Source organism: Lissotriton vulgaris, chromosome 8 (genome assembly GCF_964263255.1).
Source record: "Lissotriton vulgaris chromosome 8, aLisVul1.2, whole genome shotgun sequence".
Classification (NCBI taxonomy): Eukaryota; Metazoa; Chordata; class Amphibia; order Caudata; family Salamandridae; genus Lissotriton; species Lissotriton vulgaris.
The window spans coordinates 80,106,980-80,124,059 of NC_141696.1; the positions used below are offsets into that span (position 1 = coordinate 80,106,980).

Sequence of the window (17,080 nt, forward strand, 5' to 3'; positions counted from 1 at the left end):
AATTGGGCCGCGTAGTACTCGCAAGGAGACACGGGGCATGTAGTCACTGTCCCTCGATAATCCCGATTCCTAAATGGTGCCTCTATGTGGTATGGACTACAAAGCCAGACATTGGTTTATCATGAAGTGGTTTGATTGGACCGCACTACTGCCACAAGGAGACAAGTGACAGATAGTCGCTGTCTCTTGAGGCTATCAGTTTGTGAACAGTGCTCTTGTATTATATAAACTACAAATCCCAATGCAGCAAATCAATGAAAACATGCCCGATCGTGTAAGGCATGTATAGCACCCCTACACAATTGCGTCTAGCGCATACAGCGCCACCCGTTGTATTGCTGGAACATATAAAGGTGATCGTCTAAGTAACAGGTTGACTGATAATATAATATATAGATTTTCTTTTTTACTATAATGCTTATATATACTATAATTACGTTATGCACTGTTTCTAGTAACCACACCCTGCCTACCCTACATCTCAGTGGGTCCCACTCACTTCACAATCAGATCTAGGTGAAGTGGTCACAACGAGGACTCTCCACTCTGTGTAGTGGTCCAAATGATGGAAAGGGCGGTACAGGATGGTTAACTGATGGCAACCTGACACGCTGTGTAGACGTCCTGTTGCATACCACACTGACTTTTTGGATGCACTTGGGTTTACAACACAAGAGACTTACATTAGGGTTCCTTTCTACCTAGACCAACAGTTACTCTTATGTATTTGCATATTTATACCGTATACCTTTGACTCCTCTCTCAATATCCTTTGGAACTGCTTACCTTACTGACATTAATTGATATAGATTGGGTACCTGCAAAATGTGGGTCAGTTATGCACTGCTAGCCCTGAGGTGGGTCCGATATAGCTGTGATCTTTTTGGCGCTTCACTTTTTACTTTAAAAAGCGAAGAGAGGAAAAAGTCCAATTTCATGGGGTGTGCATGTTTGTAAATGAAGGAAGTGAACTGCTATACAGCTTCAACTTTACCAAACAGAGTCTTAATGCAAAGTAAGAAGATGTTGTTGTCTACTGTGTTTATAGACCTGACACACAAGGATACTTGAATAAATCCTGACAAACAGTCATAGAAGTGGATATGGACTGTGCAAAGACCTAGTCATAGCGTGCTTTTGTGATGGGAGACTAGAAGTACGTACCAGAGATCCAGAAATTTTACAGGATTGACCCAGTATTTTTCAGCAAATGTCAAAGTTGTTAAAACAAACCTAGTCTGCCAGACTGTCACTGTATGGCTAAAGCAGAAGGTGGGAATGTGCCGGGCCAGTTCTAATGATAGTGTAGGCTCAGTCAACAGAATGTCCTCTGTGTAGTACAAATTTAGTTTTCTGTTCTACTATAATCCATGCATTCTTTTTACTGTTAGTTTAAACACGTCAGGTGTAGCCACATAGATATGTGCCATTAGTGGTGATGCTGTGGAGTCCGCTCAGTGGTAATCCTGGAGGAAGGTGGTGTGGCTTTCGAAGGACTTTCATTTTGACATTTGCTCCGATAATTTACTTTGTTTACAGGAGTTGGAGGTATTGTCTGCTCTGGTAGTTTTAGTAAGGCATTTGTGCTTCTTCCAAACAGTATGGTCCTGTATGGGGTGTGATATTTAGATGTCAACTATTGCACAAACCTCTGCCCCACATCCACTCAGAGGAGAAAAGTCTCCTACAACCAGTAGAACACGAGGTCCACTTATTCTACATTGATGTATGGAATTCTAAGTGTTCTGTTGTATCATTTGGTTTAGAGGCTGGGTATGATGTAAACATGAGAAACCTAGGCTGCCCATGATACTATGCTTATGAGTAAAGGTCCTATAAGGGAATGAGTAAGCCTTTTCTTCTGTGCTGCGTGTTTCAGGTGCTGCGGATCTTGGAGCGGAGGGTTTCTAAGCCAGAGCAGGTGACAGCAGACGACTTCAGCTCAGTGCGGAACAACACCTACCAGATGATGAGCCTGCTGGCCGAAGACCGTCCAAAGGATGACAGCTCGCCGGGCCCCATCTTGGGATTTGTGGTTTCAGAGAACATCCTGGAGCGACTGCTGCGCTGGCACCTGCAGTGGGATTTCAGCGAGGAGAAGAAAGTGGACCAGTTGAAGCTCTTTGAGTTGCTGATCAGCCAGTCGCGCCAGGCATTGCTGTGCCACGGGCCCATACTGAAGCCTCTTGTGATGCTGCTGGGGACGTTCTCCCCTGGTCCGGCGTCACCTGTCCTAGAGAATAATCTGGTCCTTTTATTGAACCAACTGTGCGTCTCCATGGCCAAAGAACCGTCCATCCTGGAGCTCTTCTTTCACAGCTCGGTAGAGAAGGGCCCCACCAACCTCATCATCTTCACGCTCCTGGTTCCCTTCATCCACCACGAGGGCGTCATTGGCCAGCAGGCCCGGGATGCCTTGCTGCTGATTATGGCGATGTCGGCTAACAACCCTACAGTGGCCACGTTCATCACCGAAAACTCATTCTTCTGCCCGGTAGGTTGGACGCCTTGCTTATTTGTGGCTATCTGTTGTTCTTGTGTGTTTGTTTGCGGCTAATGCTTAGACATCATTTCATGAGTGGCTTATTTTAAGTCTGAAGCTCTTAGAGCAACAGTTCATCATTTCGGTTATTTGTTGTGTCACAAAGTTGCCTGTATTTGGCCTTGAGTGCCCTCTGTGAAAGGTCCCTTAAGGACATTCAGAACAGTGGCCTTTTGTCTGAGGGTTTTGTAAGGAGGTGGTTTATGCTAGTCATTGAAAGCCCTGCCGGCTGCGGGCTTAGCATCTATATTAACTCGATTCCAAAGGAAATACGGTGCCCTGGCATGTACATTCTGTTCTCCAGAGCTTTAACTTGTACCCTCGTCATGTGGGTTGCAAAGTGTTTACAAAGTCATGCATAATTGTTTTCACAGTTGCAAATAATCCGGCTTTTGAGGATTTCAAGGTAGCAGTAGGTTCAGGAAACAAAGAAATGCAGCTGTGACCAGGGAGCGGAGGTGTTTGGAAACAGTAACCATGGGCAACCTTTTCACATACATGCATACAGAAACTGACTGCTGATGGGGACCACCAAAACTATGTACCTTGAAAAGCAAGGATGTGGTGCACACAGGTTTTTTTTTTTTTTTTTTACTGTCGTCCGAGACGGCTGTAAGGGTGGCCATCTGTCCACTTATGGAGTCCGTCTGTAAATTCACACCAGCGTCCATTATCCAGTAATGATCATTTCATGGGCTACATTGGCCCATAGTTCAATTGCTTCTGGATGTATGACACCCATTTCTGTGGCTGAAGGTATCCTGGGAGTCATCGTGAGTCTGGAGAGACTGTAATAAAATGTAATGACCACAGTAGCTGTCTTTCTAGTATTGCTGTTCCTACTGCTCTTTAATGGGTCTAGCATCCCTGAGATATGAATAGGTTTCCTTCATACCCATTTTTACCTCGTGAATTGCTGTATAGTCTGCACACAATGAAAAAGCATTGCAAGGTGCAGCTCACTTGTTAACTCTGGGTGTCACATGGAGAATCAACAAACCCTATGTATTACCAAAACCAGAAGGGTCTGTTGGACATAATGGTATATTGCTTTTATAAATTGCCCATTATGACAAGAAGTTACAGATGGAAACGTTGTCGCTGTTTTTTTCTTCCCATTTTCATTAGGTGTTTTTTATTACAAAAGTTAGTTTCTATGGGAAATCTGGAAGTATCCATTCAAATGATCATTGCTGAATTCAGAATGTTATCTACTTTTAAGCGATGTATAGTTTTACTGGATCACTCATAAGCTTCACACCTAATTCCACTGCAAACTGCAGGTAGGCTGAAACCACAAATATGTAAAATGAACCCACCTCTTCGAAAAATGCAAAAAACAGTGTTGAAAAAAAGGTTTTAGGGACAACTCGTGCTTGTTCCTGAAAGCTGAGGTGATGATGATCCTAGCACAGCAAACTTTTTGTTGATGCCATTTTTAGAAGGAAAAAACCCCATATACTTTCTTGTTTGAACTAATGCTACCCCTAACATCCAAAACAGAACTTATCATGGGGGTTGAGGGGCGGAGGGGTTTGGTGGGAGGGGTAGATTTGTTGTCATCTGTACCAATGTTGTGTTCCTCACCTACAATGTGTTACTTCCATTTTCTTGTACCTTCTCTGCATACCGTACCGATATATTCAATTCTCCCACTGGTTTTCGTGTTGCGAGACCTCTTGTGGCTTATCAGAAACGTACTGTGGATTTAGAGTCCGCCCAGTGTTTATCAATGGTTGCCATTGTCGCTCTCGTTAGCTTGCTTCTTTTTATATCGCCGGCCTTTCCAGAGTTCAGCTTGTCGTTCCCCTGGCTCATTGCCTCTTTACCACCCATTTGATTGGATGGCATGCATCCTTCTACTGCTCACATTTAGGGAATTGCTTTTTTTCTTTCCGCACTGATGAGAATGTGGGTGTTTTCTAGCTCTTTGCCTCGTGTGCTCCTTCCCTCTCCCAAAACACTTGCTGCACCCCTGTGTGTGTCCTGTGTTGCTTTGCCCCGCCTCTCACCCCAGTATGGCTTTATTTCATCCCCTTCCCTGTTGCTTCCCTCACCTGCTCATCCATTGCTCTCCCACCCCTTGTGGGCATTTCAATTTTTCTTTTTTATATTTTTAGAGGTCCTTTCGTAGTTGGGTGCTCAGCTACATCATAAGTGCTTTCGTGAGCTCTAATTATTAAATAAATATTACATTAAACAACTTAGCTTGGTCAATAAATTAAAAAAAAAAGCAAAACTTTGGCGTGCATCTTGTAGGCCTGTTCACGTGTAGTGATGCATACACGTGCCTACATAGTTACACCAGAGAGTGAACTGAAGTTTTTAAGCTCACACTCTTTGGCTAAAATCTCCTGTGCCGTGACAAAAGCTTCAACTGGCTCATTAACTCCTTGAGCTCCGGTGAAGAACATGTAAAATGCATATGATGGTAAACAACAAAGATGCAGCCTGGTGCCTGGGGATATTCAAACATAAAGGTTCTACCGTTAGAGTATCCAACACAAAAAGCATTACTGAAGATCATGAACTTGTTTCTATTTAGACTCTGTCTCCCTCTTGTTGAGCACATTTGATACAAGTGCTCCTTGAAATTAGGACCTAGCCATGGGGCGATCCTGAAGGAGAGCTGCGTGATGGCTGCTCTGTGCCTTGGCTTGAGCTGGGGTTAATTTACTGACTTTGAGAGTTCACCCTGAGAAGGCCTATGATTAGTACTTGAGGTTGGCAGTCACACACCCACCACTGATAATCCAATTCCTTACATGCCTATATATTGAGATATTTCTTTACTGTTCTGATATCATGGCCATAGGCAAAGCTTTCAATTGAAGATTCCTGATGTGGACACCTAGTATTACACATCGGTTACTAGATCATGAAATATGTGCTGCTGTGCAACTCATCTAGAATAACATTGATAAAGTCAATAAATCTCATTTAAGTGAAACCTAAAGGCTTTTCCGATGCTTGTTTAATTGGGTTAAGCAGTCCTTGGGAGCGTATGTCTTTTCCATATGTCTCCCTTGTGTAGTCCTATTTCCCTGCACTCTGTGTTGCTCTCTATCGCCTGTGTGCCTCTCCCCGCTCCCTCCACGTTGCACTCGCCCTGATGTACTTCCCTTGTTGCTATCTTGTCCGTGAGCTTCTTCCGTGCCCGTGCCCGTTCCACGTTGCTCTACTCTCTCGCCCATTGCTTCACCTCACCACCCCTGCCCTCTGTATTGCTTCCCCCACTCTTCTCTCGCCCATTGCTTCTCCTTCACACCCTCTGTGTTTCTTTCCCCGCTCTCTTCTCTCGCCCATTGCTTCTCCCCAACCCTCTGTGTTGTTTCCCCAACTCTCTTCTCACCCATTGCTTCTCCTCCCCGCCTTGTGTTGTTTCCCCCACTCTCTTCTCTCACCCATTGCTTCTCCTCCCCGCCCTGTGTTGCTTCCCCCACTCTCTTCTCTCACCCATTGCTTCTCCTCCCCGCCCTGTGTTGTTTCCCCCACTCTCTTCTCTCACCCATTGCTTCTCCTTCCCGCCCTGTGTTGTTTCCCCCACTCTCTTCTCTCACCCATTGCTTCTCCTTCCCGCCCTGTGTTGTTTCCCCCACTCTCTTCTCTCACCCATTACTTCTCCTCCCCGCCCTGTGTTGTTTCCCCCACTCTCTTCTCTCTCCCATTACTTCTCCTCCCCGCCCTGTGTTGTTTCCCCCACTCTCTTCTTTCTCCCATTACTTCTCCTTCACACCCCCTGTGTTTCTTTCCCCGCTCTTTTCTCTCGCCCATTGCTTCTCCCCAACCCTCTGTGTTGCTTCCCCATGCGCGCCCTCTTCCCTGTTCCTTCTTCTCCCCAGCCCCCCTCTTGTCGAACCTATTTCGCAGCCCTCGTCCTCCATGTTGCTCCTTGCCACCTGTGCTTAAAAAACAAATCGTCCATGTTATATATTTATTTTTTTATTTATGATCCATCACCGTAAATTTAAAAAAATCACTTATCATCTTATAGACGTGTTAAAGTGTGAAGTACATGCATACTTAATGACTCAACAATAACGTCATTGAGCCTTTTTTTATTTTATTTGTTTACTTTAGCCTTTCTGCGTAGCATCAAAGATGATGTGCAGCAAGGCTAGAAACTATTGGCAAAGCCAATCGGTCCCAAACGCCAGACCTATTACTTTTGCCAATGCTTACTAGGTCTTGACTACAGACCACCTAACTTAGTTCTAAAGCATAATAAATACTTGGAGTGGGCTTTGGGTCAGCCCCTTGCTTATCTTTGGAAGGTGTTCTTTTTAATTGTGTGCTCTTGGTTCTGTTGCTTTCTTTCCTGTACTTGTATTTGATCTGCGCAGGACCTATTTGGGCTCACAGTATGTGTAAATGTAAATGTACATGTATTTATATAGCGCAAATCACCGACCCGGTATCTAAGCGCTTGCTTAGGGAACCCGTCCTGGTATCCCCCTGTGAGATTCCCCCGGTAGGGTATCCACAAGGTGAAAGCAGGCATCCCACCGCGAGGGGCCGTTGTGGAGATTAAGCAAGTTATTGCCCAGAGTCGCAGAGTGTGAACCCATGAATCGAGTAGGCACCGGAGCGAGAATTGTCGAGTCCGTGGACATTTTCAGACTCAAGACCCGCCGAGCCGGGAATTGAACCCTGGTCCCGGGCTGACCTCTGCTTCCCGGTCTGCCTCCTCTATGATATTTGGATGAGGAGTATCCTTCACCTGCCGACTTGAGGGCCTCTTTTTTTTTTTTTTTCTTTTGTGCGCAGCACTCCATGGGAGAGTGTGTTTTGCATATGCATTCACTTACAAATAATAAGAATTTGCAATGCAATAGGTGTCACATTTCAGAGTTTGAGCTATTGGCATTGTAAATGACAATGCCTTTTATGTGTTGTTTTTAAAACAGATAAATAAAAGGCATTGTCCTTTACAATGCCAAAAGCTAAAGTTCTTGCAAATGTGAGACCTATTGCATTGCAAATCTGTGCTATAAAAATAAAGTGTTGGAAGAGAACGTGTCCTGCCAGCTATTTGAGAAAATAGTGCTGGGAGGCTGTAATTAAAGCCTGCCAAGCAGCATCACACATAACAAGGGGTGTCGCCATGGGAGGATACAAAATGAGACAAGGATGTACTAAGGAGGGACTACTAAGTCTTTTGACCAATAAACAGCCACAGTTTAAAGTGGACAATGACACAAGCCAATGAAAAATGTGGGCGGAGAGTGGGCAGAGCTTTTAAGTCCCTACCTTTTTATTATTTATTTATTGAAGTTTTGTATAGCGCTGGCTGGACCCGAGGGTTTCGGAGCGCTTCACAACAAGTACACATATGCAACAAGGAAGGTGTGGACAGAAAGACAAGAACAGGGAAGGCAGGCCTCGCAGAGCAGCGCATGCACTTCCAAGCTCGACCTAAAAAGTATTGCGGACCCTAATAGCTCGGCATTTTAGAACAGTGACTTGTTAGCTTCGCCAGTGTTTCTTTAGATTCATAATACATTTTAAGTTTAAATTCAATCTTAACAGGATTTTTCAGTTGGAAGACATTTACATTTGCACACTCTTAAAAACATTCAGAAACAAAACAATGCACTTGAAAAGCGTTAATGCTTTGAATTTGAAAAAAAAGCAACTTCTGTGTTTTCGAAGCCCATTAATTAAGGTTTAAATGTTGTCTAGACAAGTTTCTTAAGTCTGTACATGAGAATGGGTAGCCATGTTCGGTGATTTGAGGAATCTGCTTCTGTCTTTCGGTTACTTCCAGTGAGGGATAAGATTGGACGCCCTTGGTATCTGCCTTTTGGTGACTTTAGAAGTGGAAACTAGCCTTACATTGCAAGCGAATGCCCTCTCCTGATACATTAAGATTCAAGCCTGCATATATATTTAATGGCTATATAATTCGATTGTAAAGCCCGGCTGCCTTTGGACGCTCTACCAAGGCCCCACTCTGTGAAACCGCTTCCCAGCAGACTTGAGGGTTGTCTCTGAAAGTCAGGAAAGGCTCGGACGCTCCTCGTTGCTGAAGGCTTGTTTTAATCACCCACCCCTTGTATCCTTTGTCCTGTAAGCAGATGTCCCTACTCACAGCTGGTGCTGTTTCTGCGTAGTGTTGTGAAACGAGCGTGAAACGAGCGTGAAGCGGTAGTAGGCGCTATATAAGATTATTCTGCCGTCACTGCTGGTAGGGTGTACATACCTCGGTGCCTGCTCTGAGCGACGTGTGATCGTGGCTGCCCGACCTCACGCAGCGCCAAGAGGCTGCCCGACCTCACGCAGCGCCAAGAGGCTGCCCTTGGCTCCCATATGGAGCACACAGCGCCAAGAGGCTGCCTGACCTCACGCAGCGCCAAGAGGCTGCCTGACCTCACGCAGCGCCAAGAGGCTGCCTGACCTCACGCAGCGCCAAGAGGCTGCCTGACCTCACGCAGCGCCAAGAGGCTGCCCGACCTCACGCAGCGCCAAGAGGCTGCCCTTGGCTCCCATATGGAGCACACAGCGCCAAGAGGCTGCCTGACCTCACGCAGCGCCAAGAGGCTGCCTGACCTCACGCAGCGCCAAATGGCTGCCCGGCCTCACGCAACGCCAAGAGGCTGCCCTTGGCTCCCATATGGAGCACACAGCCCAAGAAGCTGCCCGACCTCACACAGCGCCAAGAGGCTGCCCTTGGCTCCCATATGGAGCACACAGCGCCAAGAGGCTGCCCGACCTCACACAGCGCCAAGAGGCTGCCCTTGGCTCGCAGGAGGCGCGCACTCGCTTTGTGTAGTCAGGAAGGCCTCGAGAAGGATCGCCCATCAGCACATTCCTCGGATTCCACCGCCCACCGCGGACCCTGGGAGGAGGCCGCCTGCGCCTCCCAAAGTCAACACCCTCTCACCCCGCCCGTCTGTGCTGTGAACCTGCTGCACGCCTGGCCGTGCCTCGGCAGCCCTGGTTTATTTAATGCATTTTTATATAGCGTGGAGTTTACCCCAAGGTGTCAGAGCGCTGTACAATAGAACCAGTTACGTTACATGAGAGAAATGGTACAGAATAGAACGTTTCAAAAATAAACAGGAGACTAAAAGAGGTAGGGTAAAACCATAGGGGCAATAACACGATATCAAAGACAGCAATCAAGGGTGGGAATGAACAAGAAAATATTACAAATGTACAATGATGGCCGGACCGATGGATGCAAGGCTCGCCCCGCCGATGGATGAAAGGTTCACCCCGCCTCTCTGACCCTCTGACCGCCTTGTAGTGCTCAGAAGGTCCGTATTTACTTCCAGGCCCTGGGACTTCTTAACTTTTACTAACTTCGCCGAGGTTTATTTTGGAAAAGCTGTCTGGTGTCTGAGTCCATGTTGGCTGGCGTTTGGTGTTTGTCCCGGCGCCTGGGCTGGCCCTGGTCACCCAGGCCTGGCAGAGGAGGTGAGCCGGACTGCGAGCCCTTTCAGTACCAGCCCTAGAAGTGGCTGCTGGAATATCTGTCTAGGACCAGTCTCGGGCGGGGGGCTCAGTGGACTAACGCGTCCACTGTACGGGCCTAAGTTTAACATCATGGTCACAGATTCAAGTACGGCGAGTCCACTCAGCCTTTCATCCTTCCGACGTCGATAAAATGAGTACCAGTTGGGTACAATAAACATCTGTTATTCAGCGACTCGATACCATTGAGTAATACGTGGGCTTTACAAATACACGATATGTTAAAGGTTTTATTTGTATGTATTGACTTAGCATTGCCTTTGGATAACTCACATCATGCAATTTATAATACGGACGTATGAGAGGGGAGGGCTTCTCTTAGTAAAAGGCGTTGCCAATATATTTTTGTAAATAGACCAAAGTCAAGCATCCATTGACCAGGGCCAGCAGGATCTCAGTATCAGCACTGCCACCTCCAGGGCGTAAGCGAGTCTCGCTGCTTCGAAGAGTGACTTTTATTTATTGTTTGTGTAAACCAGTCTATCCCTCCCAGGTGTATCATTGTGCTGCATAGGTAACCGGAAAGAACGGGATGTGGGGCTCGCAAGAGGCGAAAGAGAGGCACCAAAGATGGCAAGACACCATCAGGATAACACACTATATGGGCCCTACACACACAGGCCCTACTACAACCATACCAACCCCAGTGACCCTTCAAGCCTAGAAAACACCACCCGTAACATATATACAGTACCACTACCTCTCGTGTGATGAGCGAGACAAGGAAGAAGAGTGAGACAGAAAGAGGGACATTTCACATCATGCCAGCTCCTAGGGACTAAGTACGCCCCCATTAGTCCATGTCCTGAGCAGTTCCTGCTCCTCCATTAGGGCAGAGAAGCGTCACCCACTTCTTTCTTGCAGTGCATAAAATGGTAATAACCAAAATAACTTTTGGTTGTTACCATTATATGTTTCTTTCCGCATTGCGGGTGGGCCTAGCTACCCGGGCAGGAGTGGTGTGTCCACTCCTGAGCACGCATGACTGGTTTGGTCGGCCCTCTCAGGCCGCCCAATCCAGTCATGCGCAGACTGTAATTCTCCAAGTAGTCTGCATTGCAGCCTACATGGAGAACATGCAGTCTCCTACAGTTCCTGGCTAGGCTGCGTCCCAACCAATCACAACTCTCCACTGGAGCGTTGTGATTGGCTTAGGTGAGGGGAGGGAGGCTGCCTGCTTCATGTTCCTGCCATAGTCAGAAGATCAGGACCAGACCGAGCAGTGAAGACACGGGACCCAGGCCGGCAGAAAGATAGGTTTTCATTTTGTAAATTTTTATTATTGAACCCCCTTCCCGACCCCTCACCCGCCCACCCACGTGACCCTCCCCCTCCTTCCTCCAGTGAGCCATGCCGGCCGCGACTGGTCCCGAGCACGGCCTTCGAGGGTCTTAGGTGGAGCAGGTACAGAATGTAAATAGTTTATCACACAACACCACTGGTTTCTCCCTGAGCTCCACAAAAATAAACAACAATGCAATCTATGCAAAAGGTATTGAGAGCAGTTCCAAACAAGTGCAGAAGTAATGTCTTTGTTGGAAAAAAAAAATTAAAAAAAATTATATCCACTGAAGTAAAGTGATCCACAAATGATTGTCCAATGTATTTTAATGGTCGTTTTCCAAAGATACGTTCTTTTGTAGTCACTTGCTTTAAATATTCATTCTTCAAATTAAATCCTTTAACAGCCTCACAGCCAACACGTGTTTCGTCAGATGCTTATTATTGCATCAACTGACTTCATCAGGGCTTAAATGTTATCTAGTCCTTCCCTGGATCACTTTACTTCAGTGGATATAATTCTTTTTTTTCAACAAAGACATTACTTCTGCACTTGTTTGGAACTGCTCTCAATACCTTTTGCATAGATTGCATTGTTTATTTTTGTGGAGCTCAGGGAGAAATCAGTGGTGTTGTGTGATAAACTCTGGATTGTTATTCAGGGTTTTCTGGGGATTGTATGGTAACCTGTCCCTTTCTCTCTTGGAGTTCACTTCTATTACAACTTATCTCATACTGTTTTACCTCCAGCTGTGCGCCTGACTTATGACCTGGTTGCCATTTTTGTAATTGTGTAAATAGATAGAACTGTTGTCCCATGCTGTATGGGATGACATTTTAACATTTATTCGCTTTAAGGATCCTCCTAGCACTCTCAGCTAAGGCGAAAGCCTTACTGCTGTGTGCACCTTCGATTCGACAGGCCCCCACAGGATACGGTCTCTTCCACTCTTGAAGTTTCAAACTCTTAGTCTGAGTTTTTCACACTAAAAACCAGAGAAATATAGTCTGCGGCTCTCTACAGCCTAGCGTTTAGTTTTCAGAACCCTCCTCATAAGAGACCCATGCTTGGAAGGATCCTTAACCTCTTCCATGCTCATGACAAGGTCAACTCGTCATGGCTGTTACCTGCGCTGTGCTTATGATGCGTTGACCTTGTCATGAAACTATAGTATTCAAGCATTTGCAGCACAGGAGGGGAAAACCCCTTAGCAGCCAAGGTGTTAAGTACATCCAACGAGTGTCACTGCGTCTTGAGGCTGTGCAGCGGTCACCTGATATAGGACCTTTCTATGCAGCTTTCAGAGTTGGAGCCGCAGACCACTAAGAAACCTCCAAGTGCCTTCTTCGTGACCTGGGAGGAAGGCCCAACACTCTGAAGTTTGCCCCGCTCAGCGCAGTTGAGCGTCTCCATTCTGCTCTCATGGTGCGCCATCCCATGCACACTCCATGCCTGTAGGTGGCTAGCCAACCATACTTCTCCTTTCGAGGTGGGCGCACCTCCTCTCCCCTCAATCTAGACTCTATGGCAGAGGTTTTCGAACTTTTGTAGGTTGAGCCCCCCAGCTGAATTTTTTTAGATGTTGCGCCCCCCCCCCCCACCACCTGACAGAAATTGCTGGAATCTGGTACACTACATAATCTTTGATGGGCACGACATGCCCATACTTGTGTACAGGGGCGCAACTAGACCCAAACTTCGGGGGGGGCTAACACTCCCATCCAGGGCTGGCCCTATCACTGGACGCACATAGTGCAACAGTCTGTTTTGGTCCCCATTCCCTCCTTCTCCCTGAATTTCCTCACTACCACTCACCAACAATACACCCCATCTCTCTATAGCACCTGTCTGGCAAACATTTCATTTTTTATAGCGCTACTCATAGTTTACCCACACTCAGTTCTTTGATCTGCATGGTACACATTCTTTATAGCAGGCACATTAACCCTCTGCACTTTTTGGGTGGTAGGAGTGCCCATGTGAGTGCACGGTGAGTTATGCAACAGTGTGAGAGGATGGTAAGAGGAGTGACTGCAGGGTGAGTGAGGTGACCATATGAATTTGGGTGCGGATGTCAGTGCAGAGTGGGACAAATGAATGTATGGTTAGTGATAGTCTTATTTGAAGGAGTATGCACATTGAGCAGAAAGGGAGACATGTGAGTGAAGTGTTTCATGTGTGCAGGGTGAGTAGTGTGCTTGTGTGACTTCAGGGTGTGGTACAGGGTGAACAGCACAAGTGCATTGTGAGTGCAGAGTGAACACTGTGAGTTCAGGGTGAGCGGGTGATCAGTGTGAGTGCCTGGTGATCAGTGCGAGTGCATTGTGATCACTGTTAGTGCAGAGTGAGAGGGTGAATGGTGTGAGTGCATGGGGATCAGTGTGAGTGCATGGGGATCAGTGTGAGTGCAGGGTGAATGGTGTGAGTGCAGGGTGAATGGTGTGAGTGCAGGGTGAATGGTGTGAGTGCAGGGTGAATGGTGTGAGTGCAGGGTGAATGGTGTGAGTGCAGGGTGAATGGTGTGAGTGCAGGGTGAATGGTGTGAGTGCAGGGTGAATGGTGTGAGTGCAGGGTGAATGGTGTGAGTGCAGGGTGAATGGTGTGAGTGCAGGGTGAATGGTGTGAGTGCAAGGTGAATGGTGTGAGTGCAAGGTGAATGGTGTGAGTGCAAGGTGAATGGTGTGAGTGCAGGGTGAATGGTGTGAGTGCAGGGTGAATGGTGTGAGTGCAGGGTGAATGGTGTGAGTGCAGGGTGAATGGTGTGAGTGCAGGGTGAATGGTGTGAGTGCAGGGTGAATGGTGTGAGTGCAGGGTGAATGGTGTGAGTGCAGGGTGAATGGTGTGAGTGCAGGGTGAATGGTGTGAGTGCAGGGTGAATGGTGTGAGTGCAGGGTGAATGGTGTGAGTGCAGGGTGAATGGTGTGAGTGCAGGGTGAATGGTGTGAGTGCAGGGTGAATGGTGTGAGTGCAGGGTGAATGGTGTGAGTGCAGGGTGAATGGTGTGAGTGCAGGGTGAATGGTGTGAGTGCAGGGTGAATGGTGTGAGTGCAGGGTGAATGGTGTGAGTGCAGGGTGAATGGTGTGAGCGCAGGGTGAATGGTGTGAGCGCAGGGTGAATGGTGTGAGCGCAGGGTGAATGGTGTGAGCGCAGGGTGATCGGTGTGAGTGCAGGGTGATCGGTGTGAGTGCAGGGTGATCGGTGTGAGTGCAGGGTGATCGGTGTGAGTGCAGGGTGATCGGTGTGAGTGCAGGGTGATCGGTGTGAGTGCAGGGTGATCGGTGTGAGTGCAGGGTGATCAGTGCGAGTGCATTGTGATCACTGTTAGTGCAGAGTGAGAGGGTGAATGGTGTGAGTGCATGGGGATCAGTGTGAGTGCATGGGGATCAGTGTGAGTGCAGGGTGAATGGTGTGAGTGCAGGGTGAATTGTGTGAGTGCAGGGTGAATGGTGTGAGTGCAGGGTGAATGGTGTGAGTGCAGGGTGAATGGTGTGAGTGCAGAGTGAATGGTGTGAGTGCAGGGTGAATGGTGTGAGTGCAAGGTGAATGGTGTGAGTGCAGGGTGAATGGTGTGAGTGCAAGGTGAATGGTGTGAGTGCAGGGTGAATGGTGTGAGTGCAGGGTGAATGGTGTGAGTGCAGGGTGAATGGTGTGAGTGCAGGGTGAATGGTGTGAGTGCAGGGTGAATGGTGTGAGTGCAGGGTGAATGGTGTGAGTGCAGGGTGAATGGTGTGAGTGCAGGGTGAATGGTGTGAGTGCAGGGTGAATGGTGTGAGTGCAGGGTGAATGGTGTGAGTGCAGGGTGAATGGTGTGAGTGCAGGGTGAATGGTGTGAGTGCAGGGTGAATGGTGTGAGTGCAGGGTGAATGGTGTGAGTGCAGGGTGAATGGTGTGAGTGCAGGGTGAATGGTGTGAGTGCAGGGTGAATGGTGTGAGTGCAGGGTGAATGGTGTGAGCGCAGGGTGAATGGTGTGAGCGCAGGGTGAATGGTGTGAGCGCAGGGTGAATGGTGTGAGCGCAGGGTGAGCGGTGTGAGTGCAGGGTGAGCGGTGTGAGTGCAGGGTGAGCGGTGTGAGTGCAGGGTGACCTGTGTGAGTGCATGGAGATCACTGTGCGTGCAGGATAAGCATGAAAGTGAAGGGCGAGAATGAGAGCGAGTTGTCTGAATGGAGGGTGCATTCTCAGACACTTGAACTAACCAGCAGGTTATTGACGGCAGCGTAGGGTTTCAGATAAGTTAAACTATTGCTACTATGGCATTAACGAGGGAACAGGGTGGACGAAATAAATGTGCTGATCTTCCAACAAACTTCCAGTTTTATGGTTAGGGTTGCCAGCTCATTATTTTGATGGCCCAGTTGGTACAAAAATAAGTCACCTGAAGCTGTATTGTCAGCACTTGTCTGTGCATACTTTCAGCAGCAAATATAAATAGTAGCACTTTTAATTGTGTTCTATAGCTGCCTGAATGGTCCATGACTGATAATAAAATGGAACAAAGACAAACATCACATTACAAATGTTTGTTTATAAGCATATTTGGTGTCAAGACAAGCAGGCTGTTTAAAAAACACATGGCTCATTTTTCTGTTGGTAACTTGAATCCCTGTGGGTGTTGCAGCGCCTGCCTGTGTAAATGTAAAATAAACTTGTCTCCTTTCTACTTAGAGCTTCCTCCCAGGATGGGGTTAAACTGGTAAAGCTGAAATGCTTCAGCTGTTTTGGGAGGCAGGATGTCTGCTTTGCTAAAACTGAAAGCAAGGAAAGGCAATCCTTTCAGCTGCAGTGGGAGGCAAGGAGACTCCTCTGCTTTGAAATCGAATGCAAAGGAACAGGACTCTGTTCGTTTTTAGGTCTCGTGACCTCTCAATGCGCATGCATTGAGAGAAGCGAGACTATAGGGCTTTAAACAGACTTTAACTGACTGGCGATTTGATGCTGTGCCCGTGTGCTTTTAGGCCAATGCGCAAGCGCATTGACCTAAAATGCGCGTGCACAGCATCAAATTGTCAGCCATCTGTTGCCCAGCTTGGTGCCGCTCCACCCCCTGCAACATCAAAGGCTTTCACGGCCGGCCGGCCGTGTGAAGTGCGGCTGTGTCGCATTTCTCCTCCCCCCTCCCCACAGAAATGCCCTCCGTCTTGTATCTCTCTCTCTCTTAGTTAGGCCTTTTCTGAGCGTAGCGTCAAAATAGAATTACGGACCAGTTTGCTTCTCTGATCTGCTTGTTATATATATTCAAAGGCAGAATCCACAATCATTGCATACCAAATCTCACCGCTGTAATTCAAACCTCGTACTTTATTTCTGCGTAGGAGATGATTTCATTATGCCTGTCCCTTCTCTGTCTGAGGTTGTGGCTGCCAAAGGACCTTAGGTGCGTCATCATTTGAAAGAATCTGCTTAAGGTGCGAGTCGCTCGCCCCTCAAACCACATCCTTGACAGCCTGCTAGATTTCATCAGACTGAACATAAGCTTCCTGAACATCTAGCCACTTTTAATCGAGGTGCTGAAAGAATGCTGCAGCAGGCTTTAATCTCTTGATCCCCTGCTCTCCGCTTGGTGAGAATAATTATTTTGTGGAAAATGGAGTGTGAGGCATTGGTGTGAACTGAACCCTCTCTGCTGACAGCTCTGCTGTGCCGCCTGACTCTCTACAAACCAGAAGTGTTGCTGGAGTAATACGGCTTACGATTTTGCTTAATGTCGCCATTATTCCATTTTACGTACAGGGATGGGCGGACAGCATGGTGAGCGAGCCCAAACCAAGGTTTTGCTCAT

At 47.4% G+C, this 17,080-nt stretch overlaps 1 protein-coding gene across 4 annotated transcripts in view; it reads left to right on the plus strand.

Moving 5' to 3' along the window:
- FHIP1B (FHF complex subunit HOOK interacting protein 1B) overlaps nucleotides 1-17,080 on the plus strand; it is a 449,140-nt gene that overhangs the window by 207,899 nt on the left and 224,161 nt on the right. For 3 of the 4 annotated variants that reach the window (XM_086933723.1, XM_086933725.1, XM_086933724.1), the window contains exon 3: nucleotides 1,880-2,494. The exons of the other annotated variant lie outside the window; for it this stretch is intronic. In XM_086933723.1, coding sequence (XP_086789849.1) covers nucleotides 1,880-2,494 — 615 coding nt within the window. The remainder of the gene's footprint in view (nucleotides 1-1,879; nucleotides 2,495-17,080) is intronic. 4 annotated transcript variants of the gene reach the window in all.